At 38.4% G+C, this 18524-nt stretch overlaps 1 protein-coding gene across 1 annotated transcript in view; it reads left to right on the plus strand.

The window, feature by feature from the left end:
- The window catches only part of NAAA (N-acylethanolamine acid amidase), a 34449-nt gene extending 16631 nt beyond the window's left edge, over positions 1-17818 (plus strand). Inside the window, exons 6-11 of the mRNA XM_077143145.1 lie at positions 5756-5928; positions 6083-6145; positions 6930-6996; positions 12433-12461; positions 16279-16356; positions 17159-17818. Of these exons, the coding sequence (XP_076999260.1) occupies positions 5756-5928; positions 6083-6145; positions 6930-6996; positions 12433-12461; positions 16279-16354 (408 nt within the window). The 3' untranslated portion in view covers positions 16355-16356; positions 17159-17818. The remainder of the gene's footprint in view (positions 1-5755; positions 5929-6082; positions 6146-6929; positions 6997-12432; positions 12462-16278; positions 16357-17158) is intronic.
- Positions 17819-18524: the final 706 nt, after the last annotated feature.

The raw sequence follows: 18524 nt of genomic DNA on the forward strand, positions 1-18524 counted from the left end.
GATATCCAGTTCTCTAGGCACCATTTGTTGAAGAAACTGTTCTGTCCCAGGTGAGTTGGCTTGACTGCCTTATCAAAGATCAAATGTCTATAGATGAGAGGATCTATATCTGAGCACTCTATTCGATTCCATTGGTCGATATATCTATCTTTATGCCAATACCATGCTGTTTTGACCACAGTGGCTTCATAATATGCCTTAAAGTCAGGCAGCGCGAGACCTCCAGCTTCATTTTTTTTCCTCAAGATGTTTTTAGCAATTCGGGGCACCCTGCCCTTCCAGATAAATTTGCTTATTGGTTTTTCTATTTCTGAAAAATAAGTCGTTGGGATTTTGATTGGTATTGCATTGAATCTGTAAATCAATTTAGGTAGGATTGACATCTTAACTCTATTTAGCCTTCCAATCCATGAACACAGTATACCCTTCCATCTATTTAGGTCTTCTGTGATTTCTTTTAGCAGTTTTTTGTAGTTTTCTTTATATATGTTTTTTGTCTCTTTAGTTAAATTTATTCCTAGGTATTTTATTCTTTTGGTTGCAATTGTAAATGGGATTCGTTTCTTGATTTCCCCCTCCGCTTGTTCATTGCTAGTGTATAGAAATGTTACAGATTTTTGAATGTTGATCTTGTAACCTGCTACTTTGCTGTACTCATTTATTAGCTCTAGTAGTTTTGTTGTGGATTTTTCTGGGTTTTCGACGTATAGTATCATATCGTCTGCAAACAGTGATAGTTTTACTTCTTCCTTTCCAATTTTGATGCCTTGTATTTCTTTTTCTTGTCTAATTGCTCTGGCTAGAACCTCCAACACAATGTTGAATAATAGTGGTGATAGTGGACATCCTTGTCTTGTTCCTGATCTTAGGGGGAAAGTTTTCAATTTTTCCCCATTGAGGATGATATTAGCTGTGGGTTTTTCATATATTCCCTCTATCATTTTAAGGAAGTTCCCTTGTATTCCTATCTTTTGAAGTGTTTTCAACAGGAAAGGATGTTGAATCTTGTCAAATGCCTTCTCTGCATCAATTGAGATGATCATGTGATTTTTCTGCTTTGATTTGTTGATATGGTGTATTACATTAATTGATTTTCTTATGTTGAACCATCCTTGCATACCTGGGATGAATCTTACTTGGTCATGATGTATAATTCTTTTAATGTGTTGTTGGATACGATTTGCTAGAATTTTATTGAGGATTTTTGCATCTATATTCATTAGAGAGATTGGCATGTAGTTTTCTTTTTTTGTAATATCTTTGCCTGGTTTTGGTATGAGGGTGATGTTGGCTTCATAGAATGAATTAGGTAGTTTTCCCTCCGCTTCGATTTTTTTGAAGAGTTTGAGGAGAATTGGTACTAATTCTTTCTGGAATGTTTGATAGAATTCAGATGTGAAGCCGTCTGGTCCTGGACTTTTCTTTTTAGGAAGCTTTTGAATGACTGATTCAATTTCTTTACTTGTGATTGGTTTGTTGAGGTCATCTATGTCTTCTTGAGTCAAAGTTGGTTGTTCATGTCTTTCCAGGAACCCGTCCATTTCCTCTAAATTGTTGTATTTATTAGCGTAAAGTTGTTCATAGTATCCTGTTATTATTTCCTTTATTTCTGTGAGGTCAGTAGTTATGTCTCCTCTTCCATTTCTGATCTTATTTATTTGCATCCTCTCTCTTCTTCTTTTTGTCAATCTTGCTAAGGGCCCATCAATCTTATTGATTTTCTCATAGAACCAACTTCTGGCCTTATTGATTTTCTCTATTGTTTTCATGTTTTCAATTTCATTTATTTCTGCTCTAATCTTTGTTATTTCTTTCCTTTTGCTTGCTTTGGGATTAGTTTGCTGTTCTTTCTCCAGTTCTTCCAAGTGGACAGTTAATTCCTGCATTTTTGCCTTTTCTTCTTTTCTGATATAGGCATTTAGGGCATAAATTTCCCTCTTAGCACTGCCTTTGCTGCATCCCATAAGTTTTGATATGTTGTGTTTTCATTTTCATTCGCCTTGAGGTATTTGCTAGTTTCTCTAGCAATTTCTTCTTTGACCCACTCGTTGTTTAGGAGTGTGTTGTTGAGCCTCCACGTATTTGTGAATTTTCTGGCACTCCGCCTATTATTGATTTCCTACTTCATTCCTTTATGATCCGAGAAAGTGTTGTGTATGATTTCAATCTTTTTAAATTTGTTAAGACTTGCTTTGTGACCCAGCATGTGGTCTATCTTTGAGAATGATCCATGAGCACTTGAGAAAAAGGTGTATCCTGCTGTTGTGGGATGTAATGTCCTATAAATGTCTGTTAAGTCTAGCTCATTTATAGTAATATTCAGATTCTCTATTTCTTTATTGATCCTCTGTCTAGATGTTCTGTCCATTGATGAGAGTGGTGAATTGAAGTCTCCAACTATTATGGTATATGAGTCTGTTAGCCTTTTCAGTGTTTGCAGTGAATTCCTCATGTATTTTGGGGCATTCTGGTTCGGTGCGTAAATATTTATGATTGTTATGTCTTCTTGTTTAATTGTTCCTTTTATTAGTAGATAGTGTCCTTCTTTGTCTCTTTTAACTGCTTTACATTTGAAGTCTAGTTTGTTGGATATTAGTGTAGCCACTCCTGCTCTTTTCTGGTTGTTATTTGCATGAAATATCTTTTCCCAACCTTTCACTTTCAACCTATGTTTATTTTTGGGTCTAAGATGTGTTTCCTGTAGACAGCATATAGAAGGATCCTGTTTTTTAATCCATTCTGCCACTCTATGTCTTTTGATTGGGGAATTCAGTCCATTGACATTTAGTGTTATTACTGTCTGGATAATATTTTCCTCTAACATTTTGCCTTTTGTATTATATATATATATCTGATTTTCCTTCTTTCTACACTCTTCTCCATACCTCTCTCTTCTGTCTTTTTGTATCTGACTCTAGTGCTCCCTTTAGTATTTCCTGCAGAGCTGGTCTCTTGGTCACAAATTCTCTCAGTGACTTTTTGTCTGAGAATGTTTTAATTTCTCCCTCATTTTTGAAGGATAATTTTGCTGGATGTAGGAGTCTTGGTTGGCAGTTTTTCTCTTTTAGTAATTTAAATATATCATCCCACTGTCTTCTAGCCTCCATGGTTTCTGCTGAGAAATCTACACATAGTCTTATTGGGTTTCCCTTGTATGTGATGGATTGTTTTTCTCTTGCTGCTTTCAAGATCCTCTCTTTCTCTTTGACCTCTGACATTCTAACTAGTAAGTGTCTTGGAGAACGCCTATTTGGGTCTAATGTCTTTGGGGTGTGCTGCACTTCTTGGATCTGTAATTTTAGGTCTTTCATAAGAGTTGGGAAATTTTCAGTGATAATTTCTTCCATTAGTTTTTCTCCTCCTTTTCCCTTCTCTTCTCCTTCTGGGACACCCATAACACGTATATTTGTGCGGTTCATATTGTCCTTGAGTTCCCTGATACCCTGTTCAAATTTTTCCATTCTTTTCCCGATGGTTTCTGTTTCTTTTTGGAATTCAGATGTTCCATCCTCCAAATCACTAATTCTATCTTCTGTCTCTTTAAATCTATCATTGTAGGTATCCATTGTTTTTTCCATCTTTTCTACTTTATCCTTCACTTCCATAAGTTCTGTGATTTGTTTTTTCAGTTTTTCTATTTCTTCTTTATGTTCAGCCCATGTCCTCTTCCTGTCCTCCCTCAATTTATTGATTTCCTTTTTGAAGAGGTTTTCCATTTCTGTTCATATATTCAGCATTAGTTGTCTCAGCTCTTGTATCTCATTTGAACTATTGGTTTGTTCCTTTGACTGGGCCATATTCTCAATCTTCTGAGCGTGGACAGTTATCTTCTGCTGCTGGCGTCTGGGCATTTAGTCAGTTTTCCCTGGGTGTCGGACCCAACAAGGTTGTAAGATTTTAATGTGAAATCTCTGGGTTCTGTTTTTCTTATCCTGCCCAGTAGGTGGCGCTCATGGCACACATTTGTCTGCGGGTCCCACCAGTAAAAGGTGCTGTGGGTCCTTTAACCTGGAAAATTTCGCCTTCCGGGAGGTTCGCTAGCTGAAGCGGCTTGGAAGAGTGCCAGCCGGCCCGGGGTCCCAACGCGGGGAGGGTCGCTGGCCGCCGCAGCCTGGGAAAGCGCCTGTCCGAATTTCCTAGTCGGCCGTGGCGCCAAGCTTGGCGGGAGGGCGCCTGTCGCAGCGGCCCACCCGGGAGAGTGCACGTTCCCAGGGAGTCACGGGTTTGGAAGGGCCCCCCCCGTCGCCGTTCTCCGCGGCCTGGGGATTTCCGATCCAATTCTCTCAGTTGGTCCGGGGGCTGCGCGTGGTGTGGGCGCCAGCCGCCGCGGTTTGAGGGGACCGCCTGTCCAATTCTCCCAGCCGACACGGGAAGGGGGAAGGGAGTGACTCCGGCCGCTTGCCGCCCTGCCTGGTGAAGCCCACGCCCCTCGGCGATCTCACCAGAGCAGGTTCTCTCAGCCAACCAGCCGTTCCAGGATGGGGTACGCTGTCTTTTTTATCTCTGTCGTGGCTTTGGGAGCTGTTCTGTATCGTTTCTACTCCCCTAGTAGCTGTCCTGGAGGAGGAACTAAGATCTGCGCGTCTTACTAAACCGCCATCTTCTCCGGAAGTCCTTTTTATTTACTATTTACATCAATTTCTTCTGCCATGCTGGAGGTCTCGGTTCAATTCTTGGTGCCTGCCCATGCAAAAAAAAATTACACGTGTCCCAAGTACTCCACGAGTTATGGGGGCCTCCTCCGTGGGTCGTCATTCTTTATTTGACCCTAACCCACCCCCACCCTTGACAGTGTGCCTTGGCAATGTTCAGGAAGATGGTGCATAAAGTGTCCTTCTTTCAAAAAATGGTAGAAAAGTAAAATTGTGAAGGTGAGGTAAGAAGGGCCGGCCCTCTACACACAGTGCTCTTGAGCAGGTCACCTTTAGAAAGGAGCACATATGGGATTTGAAATTTGGAATTGATCTTAACAATTCATGCCGCAGACCCTTTGGAAAGTTTTCATGAACGTCCAGAGGTATATCAACACCCATTTAAGCTCACTGCCCCCATGAACCATGCTCTCTCTCATCACCAAGCTTTTGACAGTTTGTTCCATTGAATTAGAACTCTATTCCCCACTCTCAATCCCAGTCCCCCAACCACCAAACTAACTTCTTTTGGTCCCTTTGGCTTCAGCTCATGTGATCCTTCAAAAAGATGCCTTCTCTGATGCCCTAGGTGAAGATAGGTCCCCTGCTATTATTTCCATAACATGTCATTTTTTCTTTGCTACCACTCATTACAATGCTTCACTATTGCTTATGGACTTTTCTGTCTTCCTTGAAGGTTCTGAGAGAGCAAGGACCAGGTCTGCTATGTTCACTTCTCTATTTCTATACTAGCACAGTGCCTAGTACATAGTAGGTGCTCAAGAAATACCTGTTGAAAGAACACACAAATGAAAAAAATGTAGGGAGTCCTTTGTCAGGATGACCTGCCTAGAAAGCATACAGTCCATGTTTGGTGAGACAGACATAGAATTTGTCAACTTTCAGTTCTCTCCTTTTGTGAAAAAAATTTCTACCACTGTAGAAGACCCCTAAAGCTGAAGTTTCTTCCTTCTCAGGAGCTCTTATAGGATAATGTCAGAGTAATTCAAGGTTATAATCATGGCATAATATATAAGGAGAATGTGCTTAGAATCGTTGGTAGATTGATTGATGTGGGCTACTACTGTGAATTATGTTGCTAATGTGTTTGCTTTTTTGTTCAGACCCTGAATGAGTCAGAAAACTTTGAAGCAGCTGTTTTCAAATTGGCCAAGACTCCCATTATTGCTGACGTTTATTATATTGTTGGTGGCACATTCCCCCAGGAGGGATTGGTCATCACAAGGAACAGAGGTGGCCCAGCAGACATTTGGCCTCTAGACCCTTTGAATGGACAGTAAGTAGAATTGAGGGCTCAGGTAATTTTGTATTAAATAATCTTCACTTATTTTCACTGGTAAAACTAGAGAAATGTTTTGTTTTTATATATGTCTTCTTTAGCTGTGTCGTAAGTGACCTTGAATTAGACAAGATGATATGCTCTGTTGTAGGTGGTTCCGAGTGGAGACTAATTATGACCACTGGAAGCCAGTGCCCAAGGGTGATGACCGAAGGTAGACCTCTATACCCTTTCTGGTTTGCAGTGTTTTTTTTCAATTAGTAGAAAGTGTCCTTCCTCTTCCAGAATTCAGTGAGAATTGTAGGTGCTATCCTCTCCCAGAAGGTACCTGGACTCCCTCACTAGTGTCTTAACTAGGATGTGAAAGTTTAGAGAATGGTGGAGAGCATTGGGAGAGCCTCTTCAGTAGTTGGCTGGGTATCAGGGAGTGTGTCATCTGGGTTTCAGAGTCAGAAGGCTTAGATTCTACCAGCAGCCCTGTAGGAATAGGAATCACTGGGTGATCTCTTTGGGCCTCTCTTCACCTAGCTATAAAAAAGAAGGGATAGAACCAGATTCATGACTTCCTCTATAAAACTGCTCAGAAGGAAAATATTTTCCGTATTCGAATAAATAAGCAATCCAATCCAGGGTTTTATTGTCCCTTCTAATTTTGAAAATTCTGTAATTATGTCATCACATCTCAAATAGCAGGTAGTTATGTACCTCATTTTTACTTTACCATCCCAAGTGCATGGTGACAAATGTTCAATTCTGCAGCAACACTTTTCCATCATCCTAGCTTCCTTGAGCAGATGGCGTCAGCTGTCCCAGCTATTAAATTAATACCACCATGGCAGATTGGACCTAGGCAGCAAACATGTTTAGGGACAGAAACTGATTTGGGGAAAGAGAGATAATGAGGTTAGGCTTTATGTTGTGCCTTCCAAGAGGAGACCTGTTGGGATTTGGGGTTTTCTGAAATGCTAGTAAATGACCTCAGATCATTGTCTTTACAGAACACCTGCCATCAAAGCCCTTAATTCCACAGGCCAGGCAAACCTTAGTCTGGAGACACTTTTCCAGGTAATTTGTGTTGTGATGTCCAGCTTCTACCTGAGATGCTTGGTGTTGTTAGTAGTGATTAGAATACATCACCCAACAGCATCCAACTGTAAGTAAAGAGCTGGTATGCTTCTTTTTCCTTCCTTCTGTGTTTGGGCATTTCCTAGTCTTGAAGATCCCTGAGGCCACAGGATAGCCTCTGGCCTTGGTTTCTGCTCTCTCTGCAGTGGCAGAGCCCTCACACCAGCATCTACCAGGACTTTTTCATTGGTTGTGTTTCTTCTATCCTTTTTTCTGTTGTTTAGTCTGATGGATGGCTGAGGGGCTCAACACAATCACTAGCTTCAGTTTCTGTCAGAAGCAGTTTCTCTTCTGGCCTTGCTTAGTTTCTCTTCTGGCCTTGCATACCTCTCTCTCTCTCTCTCTTTTTTTTTCTGTTTTATTTTTGGTTGGGGTAAATCCCTGAGATATAAGCAGGGATGCTGGCCTATGTTTTGGCCTGGAAAGCAGAAGCTTCTGGCTTCCCACTGCACGTAATTGAGACTTGGGAAGGCAATGTATTTTGGTGGGGGCAGGAGCAGTATTTTGCCTGACTGTTAGTAGTTTTTTCTTTTCTTTCCTTCCCACCTCTTTCTTTCTTTATTTATTTCCTTCCTTTTTCTTCTTCTTCTTGTTCTTGATTTGTCAAACTGAAGAGAGAGAGAACTATATTTCCAGAGTGAACACAACATAATACTCAGAATGTCCAGAGCGTAACAAAAGTTATTAACATGCAAGAAGACAGTAAAGTATGGCCCAGTTACAGAGAAAAAAGAATTTGACAGAAAATATTCTAAAGGTTGCACACTCTCTTGAATTATTAAAGATCTTAGCATTCTTATAAGTGGGACCAATGAACTAAAGGCAAACATGGACAAAGCATTAAAGGAAATCAGGAAAACAACCTACGAACAAGTGAAAATATCAGTTATGAGATAGTAAAAAGACGTGCTAAATGGAAATTCTCAAACTCAGAAGTACAATAACCGAAGTGAAAATTCAGTAGAGTGGAGTGGTTCAAAAGCAGATTGGAATAGGCAGAAGAATGGATCAGCAAACTTGAAGATATCCAGGTCAAGAAACAGAAAAAAAAGAATGAAGGAAAAAAAAGAACAGAGCCCGAGGAGCTTGTGGGACTCCGGGAAGCGTACCGATACATGCATCATAAGAGCCCTAGGAGGAGAAAAAGAGATAAAGAGCTAGTGCATAAACATTTTTTTGAAGAAATAATGGCAGAAAACTTCCCAAATCCGATGAGAGATATGAATATGCAAACCAGGATGCTCATAGTCGGATCACTGAGGAACACTATTCTCAAACTGTCCAAAGCCACCGATAAAGAGAGAATCTTAGAAACAGCAAGAGAGAATGACATGGCACATATAAGGACTCTTAAAAGCATCTAATTTCTCAATAGAAACCATGGAGGCTAAAAGGCAGTGGGAGGACATATTTAAAGCTGAAAGAAAAAGATTGTTACCTTAGAATAGTATACCTGTCAAAGTTGCCCTTCAAAACTGAAGGAGAAATTATAATATTTCCAGACAAACAAAAACTGAGGGAGTTCTTTAGCACTAGGCCTGCCTTACAGGAAATGCCAAAGGGAATCCTCCATGTTTGAAGGAAGGGCCACTAGACAGTATCTTGATGCTAAGTAATAATATGGGTAAATATATATGTCAGTATATTTTATCTTTCATTTGTCATGTTATCTTTTACTTCTTTTATGGCTGAAAATTCAAATTATAAAAAGTTGTAGATTCCCAGTGCCTGCCCATGAAAAAAAAAAGTTGTAAATCTTTGTTATTGGACACGCATGCAATGCATAAAAAGGTAATTTGTAACATGAACAACATAAAAGGGAGGAATGGAGGGATATAAGTACTGTGTATGTGTAGGTTTTGAAGTCAAGCTAGAATCAACACAAACTAAATTGTAATAGATTTACTATACTGAATTTCCATGGTAACTAAAAAGAAAATATCTAAACAATTTACACAAAAGGAAAGGATAAGTGATTCAAAATAGCTCATTATAAAAGATATAAACAAAGAAGAAGGCAGTAATGGAGAAAAGGCGAGACAAAAAAGTATAAGACTTACAAAAAAAAAAACAATTAGCAAAATGGCAGAATGAAATCTTAACTTATTGGTAATTTTCTTAAATATAAATGGATTGAACTCTCCAATCAAAAGGCAGAGATTGGCAAAATGGATAAAGAAACATGACCCAACTATATGCTGTTTCCAAGACCCATCTTGGATGCAGGGATACAAATAGGTTGAGAGTGAAAGGACAGAAAAGATATTTCATGCAAATAATAATCAAAAGAAAGTGAAGGTACCTATATATTTTTTAATAATCAAAAGAAAGTTGAGGTAGCTATTTATATCAGATAAAATAGACTTTAAATCAAAACTGTTAGAAGAAGAAGAGAAAAAAAAACTGTTAGAAGATGCAAAGAAGGACATTAAATATTGATAAATGGGTCAATTCAACAAGGTTTAACAAGTATAAACATAAATGCACCTAACAGCAGAGACCAAAATAGATGAAGAAAACATTGACAGAATTGAAGAGAGAAATGGACAGTTCTACAATAGTAGTTGAAGATTTCAATACACTACTTTCACCACTGGATAGAACATCTAAACATGATCAGTAAGGAAATAAATGGCCTGAATAATACTATATACAAATTAGATCTAATTTCAATCTAATGATTGAAATATGTAAAACCCTTTACCCAACAATGGCAGACTACACATTCCTTTCAGTTGCACATGGATCATTTTCTAGGATACTCCATATGTTAGGGCACAAGAGAAGTCTAAATAAATGTTAAAATATTGAAATTATAAAAAGTGGAATTAGTAGGGAACTCTCTCAACATGATAAAGTTATTTATGAAAAAACGGGTCAATTCCAGCTTAAGATATTTACTCTTAGCCTCTGAACTTTTGTTGAACCATTTGTTGTCTGGCATGGGTATATGAACTACCTTTTGGGTAGCCCTAGTTTAACAGACCAACTCAACAGACCGCCTCCACACCTCCTCCTGTCTTGCCCATCTCGTTTTGATGACAGCTTCAACCTTCCAATTTCTCAGGCAAAACTCATGTTTAACCTTGAATATTTGTAGAAATCCCATATCCAATCCACCAGGAAAGCCTGTGGGTGATATTAAATGGGGCAGGGGTTATTTGGGGCGTGTCACTATAAAGGGTGGTTAGTAGCAGCTGTGGCAATAAATGAGATTTCTTCAAGAGAGAAGTGGATTGTTATGCTTTGGATGTGATCATCATAAGATAACTCTTGGAAGTTAGTTGAAGCCAAGAAGTGGTTTCCAGTTATTAACAGTCTAGACAAACCCCTAGAAAGACATTTTATCTCCCATGTCTTTTGTATCTAATGTAGATGAGCACTTGTGTCATTTTGTTTTGTTTTTTGCAACTTTGAGGTGTAGATGTCCATGTTTTATTTATTTTTTATTTTTTTGGCTTTTTAAAAGGGGAATTTAATAAAAGTTGCAAGTTTACAGTTCTAAAGCTGTAAAAATGTCTCCATGTGTTATTAATAAAAAAAAAAAAAGTAACTTTAAAAATCACCTCGAAATGCAAGGGCCCCCCTGAGTAATCAAAACAATTTGAAAAAGAACAGCGTTGGGGGACTCAAACTTTATGGTTTCAAACTGTATTACAAAGTGGCAGTAGTGAAAACAATGTGGTACTGGCACAAATAGATCAGTGGAACAGAATTGAAAGTACAGAAATAGATTCATGCATCTATGACCAATTGATTTTTGACAAGGATACTGTTCTAGTTTGCTAGTTTCCAGAATGTGGTATACCAGAAACAGAACAGATTTTGAAAAGGGGAATTTAATAAGTTGCAAGTTTACAGTTCTAAAGCTGTGAAAATGTCCAAATTAAAGCAAGGCTATAGAAATGTCCAAACTAAGGCATTTAGGGAACAAGATCTTGGTTCAAGAAGGCCAATGACATTCAGGGTTTCTCCTTCAACTGGAAAGGCACATGACAAACATGGTGACATCTGCTAACTTTCTCTCCAGCCTTCTTGTCTCATGAAGCTCCCCCAGAGATGTTTTCCTTCTTCATCTCCAAAGGTCTCTGGCTTTGTGGGCTCTCGTGGTTCTAGTAACTCTCACGGTTCTCCAAAATGTTTCTTCATTTAAAAGATTCCAGTAAAGTAATCAAGACCCACCTGGAGTGGGTGGAGTTACACCCCCTCCAGTCAAAGGTCAGCACCCACAATTGGGTGTGTCGCATCTTTTTGGAGATAATCAAATACAAATTTCCAATCTATAGTGCTGAATAGAGATCAGAAGAAATAGCTGCATCCACGAGATGGATCAGGATTAAAACACGACTTTTCTAGGGTACGTAATCCTTTCAAACCCATACAGGTACTAAGTACATGCAATGGAGGAAGAAGAGTATTTTCAACAAATGGTCTTGGGAAAACTGAATATCCACATACAGAAAAATGAAGTTAGAGCCTAACCTCCACCATTTACAAAAATCAACTCAAAATGGACCAAGGACCTAAATATAAGATCTAAAATTATAAAACTCTTAGAAAATAACATAGGGGCAAGTCTTCATCATCTGGGATTTGGCAGTGGATTCTTAGCTATGACACCAAAAGCATAACACAAAAGGAAACAACAGATACATTTAATTTCATTAAAATTCAAAACCTTTGTATATTTAAGGAAATTATCAAGAAAGTGAAAAGACAGCCCGTATCTTATCTCCCATGTCTTCTGTGTCTAAGATAGATGAGTACTTGTGTTTTTTTGTTTTGTTTTGTTTTTTTGCAGTTTTGAGGTATAGATGTCCATGTTTTATTTATTTTTATTTTTTGGCTTTTTAAAAGGGGAATTTAATAAAAGTTGCAAGTTTACAGATGGGAGAAAATAGTTTCAAACCATGTATTGTATAATGGCTTAATGTCCAGAATATAAAAAAGAGCTCCTATAGTAACAACAATAAGACAAGCAATTCAATTTTAAAATGGGCAAAGAACTTGATTATACATTTTTCCAAAGAAGGGGAGTGTTTGTAAAAATAAAATAAAATGAATAAGGAAAGCATTCTAACTTTAATTCAGCATTTCCTAAACTAACAGGGGAGCCACATAATATTTTCCATAATATAGCTAACATCTGTCATAAGAATGTAAAAAAATTAAATTCTTGTAATTTTTTACAACTGACAGTTGTAATATGTATTCATTGTTTAAAAGGGGAAAAAATAGAAAAGACTTTAAAAACCTGTAACTCTACCGCCCAGAGATACGCCAAAGTGTTGAGTAGTTACAGTCTCTCTGTAGAGATTCCACACAGATTTCTTCTAGTTGCTGATACTTTGGAATATGATTTTTTTTTCTATGCAGGTTTTGTCAGTGACTCCAGTTTATAACAAGTAAGTGACCTCTTAAACATATCTGTTCATAACTCACCCAGAAAATGAACTCATTCACGTAATCCTGCGCTCAGCGATGAGCTGAGGGCTCCTGGAGGACCAGGCTTTTTGGTGCGGTAGACACAGAACAGCAGTGAGCAAAACAAAGTCCTTGCTCTCCTGGGACCCACAGATAAATGTTATAAGTCAGGTGAGAGGTCCTATGAAGGAAACCAGGGGGAACTGGGCAGGCGGGGATGTTTTCATCCTAAGTCTGGTAGCCGGACTCTTCCTTCTGGTTAGAAGCTCCTTAAATGTCACGATGTTTTTAAACTAAGATTTATATACTTTTGGCTTTCCTTTATCTTCCTGGCATGTTTGTTTCTCTTGTTCTTTGATGCTGACACTTCACAAAAAATAAATTTTATCTCTTTAGCCTCTGATAGAGAATTTGATAGAGAATTCGGTGAGCCATAGTTTCGCTGGTCTACAGCTGGAGGTTTCCCCCATGTGCTTTTCTGAGGTAAAGCTCTGGGCCATTGCTATAACTGTAACAGGAAATTCTTAATTCAACTCGAGAGACAGTCACCACCAAACAGACATGAAACATCTATGTCACCATCCTTGCAGAGCTGAATGGGGCCAGTGGCCTTCCCTCCTCATAGTCCCCTCTACTGTGGCCTCAGAAGGGAGAATCGAAGCTAACTGCCTTATTCACATCTAAGACTAGTTCACTGCTTAATGAAGAAGGATTTAATCTGCTAAAATAAAAGAGGAAGCATCTGCCAGTGAGTTCAGGGTTCTTTCTTCCTTTACCTTAATGAATGCCCAAAACCAAGAAGTCCCTACTTTTTCTTCATCCTCACTTCTGCTATGTGAAAGACAAAAATATTAAAACAATATTCTTTAAGAGACAGCCTAAGACAGATAAAACCTATAAAGTGATTTGTACTTTCAAAACCCAGTTGGTTTTTTTCTTTGAAACATTCTGTTTTATCAAAGCACAAAGTAATAGTTTTCCAGATGGCCTCTAGAATAGCTTCTGTAAATGGGTGCTTTCAGATACCATAGGTGTCATGACATTTTTAAAACTGACATTGATCTTTTGACTTTGTACCATAATAGGAAAGCAACATAATACGGCAAAATAGAAACTCCTAAATATCTCTTTTAAAAGTTTTCTTCAAGTATGGCCTGATGCAAAAACTCATGCTTAAAAATGCATTCCAGATACAATACTCTAATAGCCAAATACAAAAAAAACCCAAATTAGTCAGTATTCTACTACTGTAACAAATAAGCTATGTTCAGTGTACCCAGCAACGTGCCAATAACAAAAACCCTGATTTGTAGCACTTGCAGATTTCTGTGAATAAATACTTCCACATGGAAAACTTGAAACTTACTATTGACTATTACAAATGTCCTACATAGTTAACAGTTGGTTCTTGCCAGCTTATGGAAGCCAGCTCCAGTATGTACTGACAGGATCCCTCAGGCAGGGGACAGACTCTTACATAGCATAATGTAGGTACAATTTTGCCCCTTCCATATTCATTTTTTTTCATATTCGTTTTTAAAATAGGGATTAAGAACCTATTTTTGTTAGAATGGGCATAGCCCAAATACCCCAAAGAGTGGGAGAAAGATCAAAGGTAATGGTGGAGTTATACAGAGAAGATAGGGTTTAACAAACGAATATGATTGCTGAAACATTATATTGATATTTCTTTTAGTCTCCAGTACCTTAGAGCAGCTAGAAGGGAAAAAATTGTGGAATTGTAACGCATACCAAACTCTAAATCTGTTCTCAACTAATTGTAGTGCTATGCTTTGAAATGTATTGTTTTTTTGTATATATGTCATGTTTCACAAAAAAGAAGAAAAAAAATTGATTGTGATGATAGAAAAATATTTATTCCTTCTAGCCTCCTATATTCTGGAGCAGCTAGAAGGGAAAATCTGAGATGATGATATGGTAGCCCATGACAAACTCTGGGATCTGTCCTGTGATTACTTGTTGAAGAGTGCTTTGAAAACTGTAGCTTTTTCCTTTCTTTTCTTTGTATATATGTTATATTTACAGTAAAAAAAGTTTAAAAAAAAAGATTAAGGGGAGTTAGAAGGCTCTGAGGGGGAAGTTGAGGCAGGGTTAGAATTAGGGCGATGGCTGGCTAATAAGCAAAGGGCACATTGCAGAGAACAGTCAGACCAAGAGGAAAGATGTCTCTGAGCAAAACAGCAGTAAACAACCTGAAGGGCGATAAACAACCCTTGGCCGCAGGAGACTTAAACAGCTCCTGGCTCCTTTGTACCATAATAGGTAAAAAGCAAAGAAGGAGGAGGGGGAAAGCAATAAAATAACTAATAAAAAATTACAAAAAAGAACAGAATAAAACTATAAAAACAAACTCTTCCCACAGCATTGAATGACTCTTGTCTCTTTCCTCTTGAAAGAGGAAAACATCCACACATCCTTCTCATGTGTGTTCTAAATAAATTTTATACCTGCTTGCTTAAAAAAGAAAAAAGCCTAAAATTGTTGTAACATTGTAAACAGTTTACCAAAGTAGCATTTTTTTCTCTATTTTCTAATTAAAAACCCAAGAGGAAATGCATTTAAATGACACTCACCGTTAAGCCAGGATTAACACAGATCCCTAATTCCCAGGCCTTTACTTATAATGTTTAACGCCAACAAAGCTGTTTAAATTGTGAGGTTAATAGAAGTTAGTGTGAGCATATGCAGTTAGGTCTCTGCTGCTCCTTGTACTGTGCGACAGAATTACACTTGCCTGCAATAGAACTCCATCCTCTGTTGTGACTAAAATATTAAAATAAAGAATACACTAAAATAAGCAAGCAACTGAGGTCCTGTTAAGGAACCTTAATTACCCTTGAACATGAGCTCTGCACATGCTCACAGCACTTTCTCCAACACGGCCTATGATTATCTGTGGAGCCCAGCACCACTAATCCTGCCTACTCCTGAAAACCCAGATCCAAATACATTGAATGGATATTAGGCATCCTAGCTGCTTTCCAAGACAACTAGTAGAGGAGGGAACTAAAGAAATGGCCCCTAGTGTATGTGCCTGCCCATGAACCCAAGAGCCCAAGTGGTTTAGGTTTCTTGTTAAAGAAATGAAATTTGATTTTCAGCACCACCCTTAGAGCTTGACTGGAGTGGCCCTGGCTTGATCCCGAGTTTCACAGGGTCTTTTCTGGCCCTCCTCTAGCTGTGCCCCTGCCCATGAGATAAGAAGTCCACTGGGCCAAAGGCATGTGTCCACCCAGAATCTGGCTCCAGTACGCAGGAGCCTGGACTTCTTAGCCAGAGCAGCAGCAAGTCTGTTTCCAGGGTTCTTTTCTCTGGGTGGTGTAGTCAGCCATTGTGGACATCCTGTACCTGTTATGGGGCTGTTTGCTTGTGGATGTGGGTGAAAGTAAGACAGACAGGCTGAGATGTCTGTAGATAGGCAGGTAAGGCCCCTCGTGGGGTAGGATGGAGCCAAGGGTGGAAATGAAAGAGGACAGGCCACGGGTGAGGGCCAAGACAGACTCTTTCAGAGCCACAGCATGGAATGCTGAGGAGTCTGAGAATTTTCCATTTGAACTTGACCTTCCACACTGTGTGAGAGTAGGAGGTCGAGCACTTTGAGTGTTCACTTGATTTGTAAATTTTAAATATTCTTACATATATGGGCCTCCATTTGTACTCTTGTCGGAAGTCCCAAGTGTTAGGGACTTGTCCTAAGTCCCAGGTGTATTTTTCCCCCTCAGTTGGAATATTAGAGACAAATGATGTATATATAAACATTCCTCTTGTTATTTTCAGCTTTACAATTTATACTACAGTAATGAGTGCTGCCATCCCTGACAACTACATGACTAAGATCAGAAACTTCGGTTGAAAGTAAGTAAGCATGACTGAAATTAGCTGTGTGAAGGTTTGCTAAAGTTTTCTGGGGTCTGTTTTTTGGGGGGTGGGGGGTGGGGTGCTGGTATTTCTTGTATAAGATGGTAACATCCTTCAAATTGATACATACATAAAATTCTCTGACAGACATCTGGCATATGGTTGTAATTTGTGTCAGACTGTCATAATTGGATATTCTGAATTGTTTGTATGAAGACTAAACTTCTAGTGCTCTTGTCACCTTATTTAAACCTGCTTTCAGGGCAGGATGTTATCTTTTCACTTCAACCAAGGGGTAAATATCTGGTATGACTTACGTCTCCAGAGTAATAGTGAAGTTCAAACCTTTGCAGCATGAGAAGATTGTGTTTTTTTTTTTGTATGCTGTATAACTGGGGTCACATTTCATTCTTTTTCCATATGAGTATCCCATTATTGCAGCACCATTTGTTGGATTTTGTTTGTTTTCTTTCTTTCTTTGCTTGTTTGCTTGTTTTTTGGGAAGTGCATGGGCTGGGAATCAAACCCAGGTCTCCTACGAGAAGATTGATTTTTTAAGCAAAGAACACTTACAGAATTTATATCAGACATCATTGAGCCCATAGGTAAGGAAAGGACATAAGAATTAAAGCAAGAGGACATTCTGCTCTCCTTGAGACAGCCACTTGCTGATAGGTCATGCATTCTGTTGCAAGTATCTTCCAGAGTTTGTAAATCTGCCCCGATGTTTTGCTCATTAACTTATCATGGGAATGTTAAAAATCAGTGTTTGAATTAATGCATTTTTTTTCTCTTACAGATAGATTTTTAAAAAATGAAGTTCTCAAAGAACTGCACTTTATGAAGTAAAACCAAGTATTGTGGTTTTTTATGAACCATACTGGCTCCTTCCTCTTTAAACTTTTCAACCTTGTAAAGTGGGGGGCAGAGGGAATCAGTTTGTAGTTTGTTTTCATAAAGTGGTAATAGACATCTTGTTTTCTCATGTCTTCATGGTTCGCTTGACCCTCCCTATTCTTCTATCCTGTCTTGAACAACTGGAAGACAATTAGTTAAGATATCTTTATCCCCAGCTTCTGATAACATAGAACCATGTTATTATATCTCAACTTATCCACTGAAAGAAGGAGCTGGCGATATCTCTTAGTCTCTGCAAAGCACTTCAGGAAGAGCCTAAGAAAAGGGGGTCTTCTAAAAGAAACAAAGAACTCTAGCTTAAATAGAAACTTGTTTGAATGTTAGTCTGATCACATGGATTTCCATGTGAAGAGATTCTCATTTAAAAAAATATTTCTAATGTTTTAGAAACCTGATGGACCTTGTTTTTTCTAAATAACTACATTTTTACTGCTTTCTGAAAGCAATGTGAAACCAAATTATTTCTGATTCTCACTTATCGTTGGTTAATAAAATGTTGAAAGAGATGTTGGCAAAGAGAATAAAAACATTTTCCAAGATATTTAGTGATGTGTTCTTCCTCCTTCCTTACTCCTGAAGCCTTGTGTTCCGAACAGTTGTCCTGAGAAACCCCCTGTCTTAGATGTTACTCAAGTGTCAGGATTCAAGTGAGTGCACAGCTACTTGGTAGACTTTTTTTTTTCCACAAGTGCATGAAAGAAATTTCTTTGAGGATGAAGTCAGAAAAGGTTAAAAGCATGAACAAAGGAGTTCTGCTTGGCTGTTGTTGTCTAGTGTACCAGCAGAGCTAAGGAACATGGAGTGTCTAGAGGGAAGGGTTACCCAGAGACACTCCACCAGACCGCATCCCTGTTTAATGGCGCAGAATATTCATGTTCCCCCTTGAACCATCTTGGATAAACATTATTAAATTCCTATCATCCAGTGTCCTAGAATTCTAAAATCAAATATCAAAAGTAGTTTACAGATGTCCAGACACATTACAATTGAGATCAGAGATTTCTACCCATTTATCACATTCCATTCTTGTTTTCTTGAAAATGTACCATGATCTTTGTGTGGATATTTGGGAAATGCCCTAATTTTTTCTTCTTTTTAAAAAATATTTTTATTATAAACAACGAACAAACACACCGACATTCTTGACATGCAGATGTTTTTGTTATGGTTAAATCAATGGCTCACATTATCATCACATAGTTGTGTATTAATCACCATGATCATTTTTTTTTAACATTTACTTCTTC

Source organism: Tamandua tetradactyla, chromosome 24 (assembly GCF_023851605.1).
Source record: "Tamandua tetradactyla isolate mTamTet1 chromosome 24, mTamTet1.pri, whole genome shotgun sequence".
NCBI lineage: Eukaryota > Metazoa > Chordata > Mammalia > Pilosa > Myrmecophagidae > Tamandua > Tamandua tetradactyla.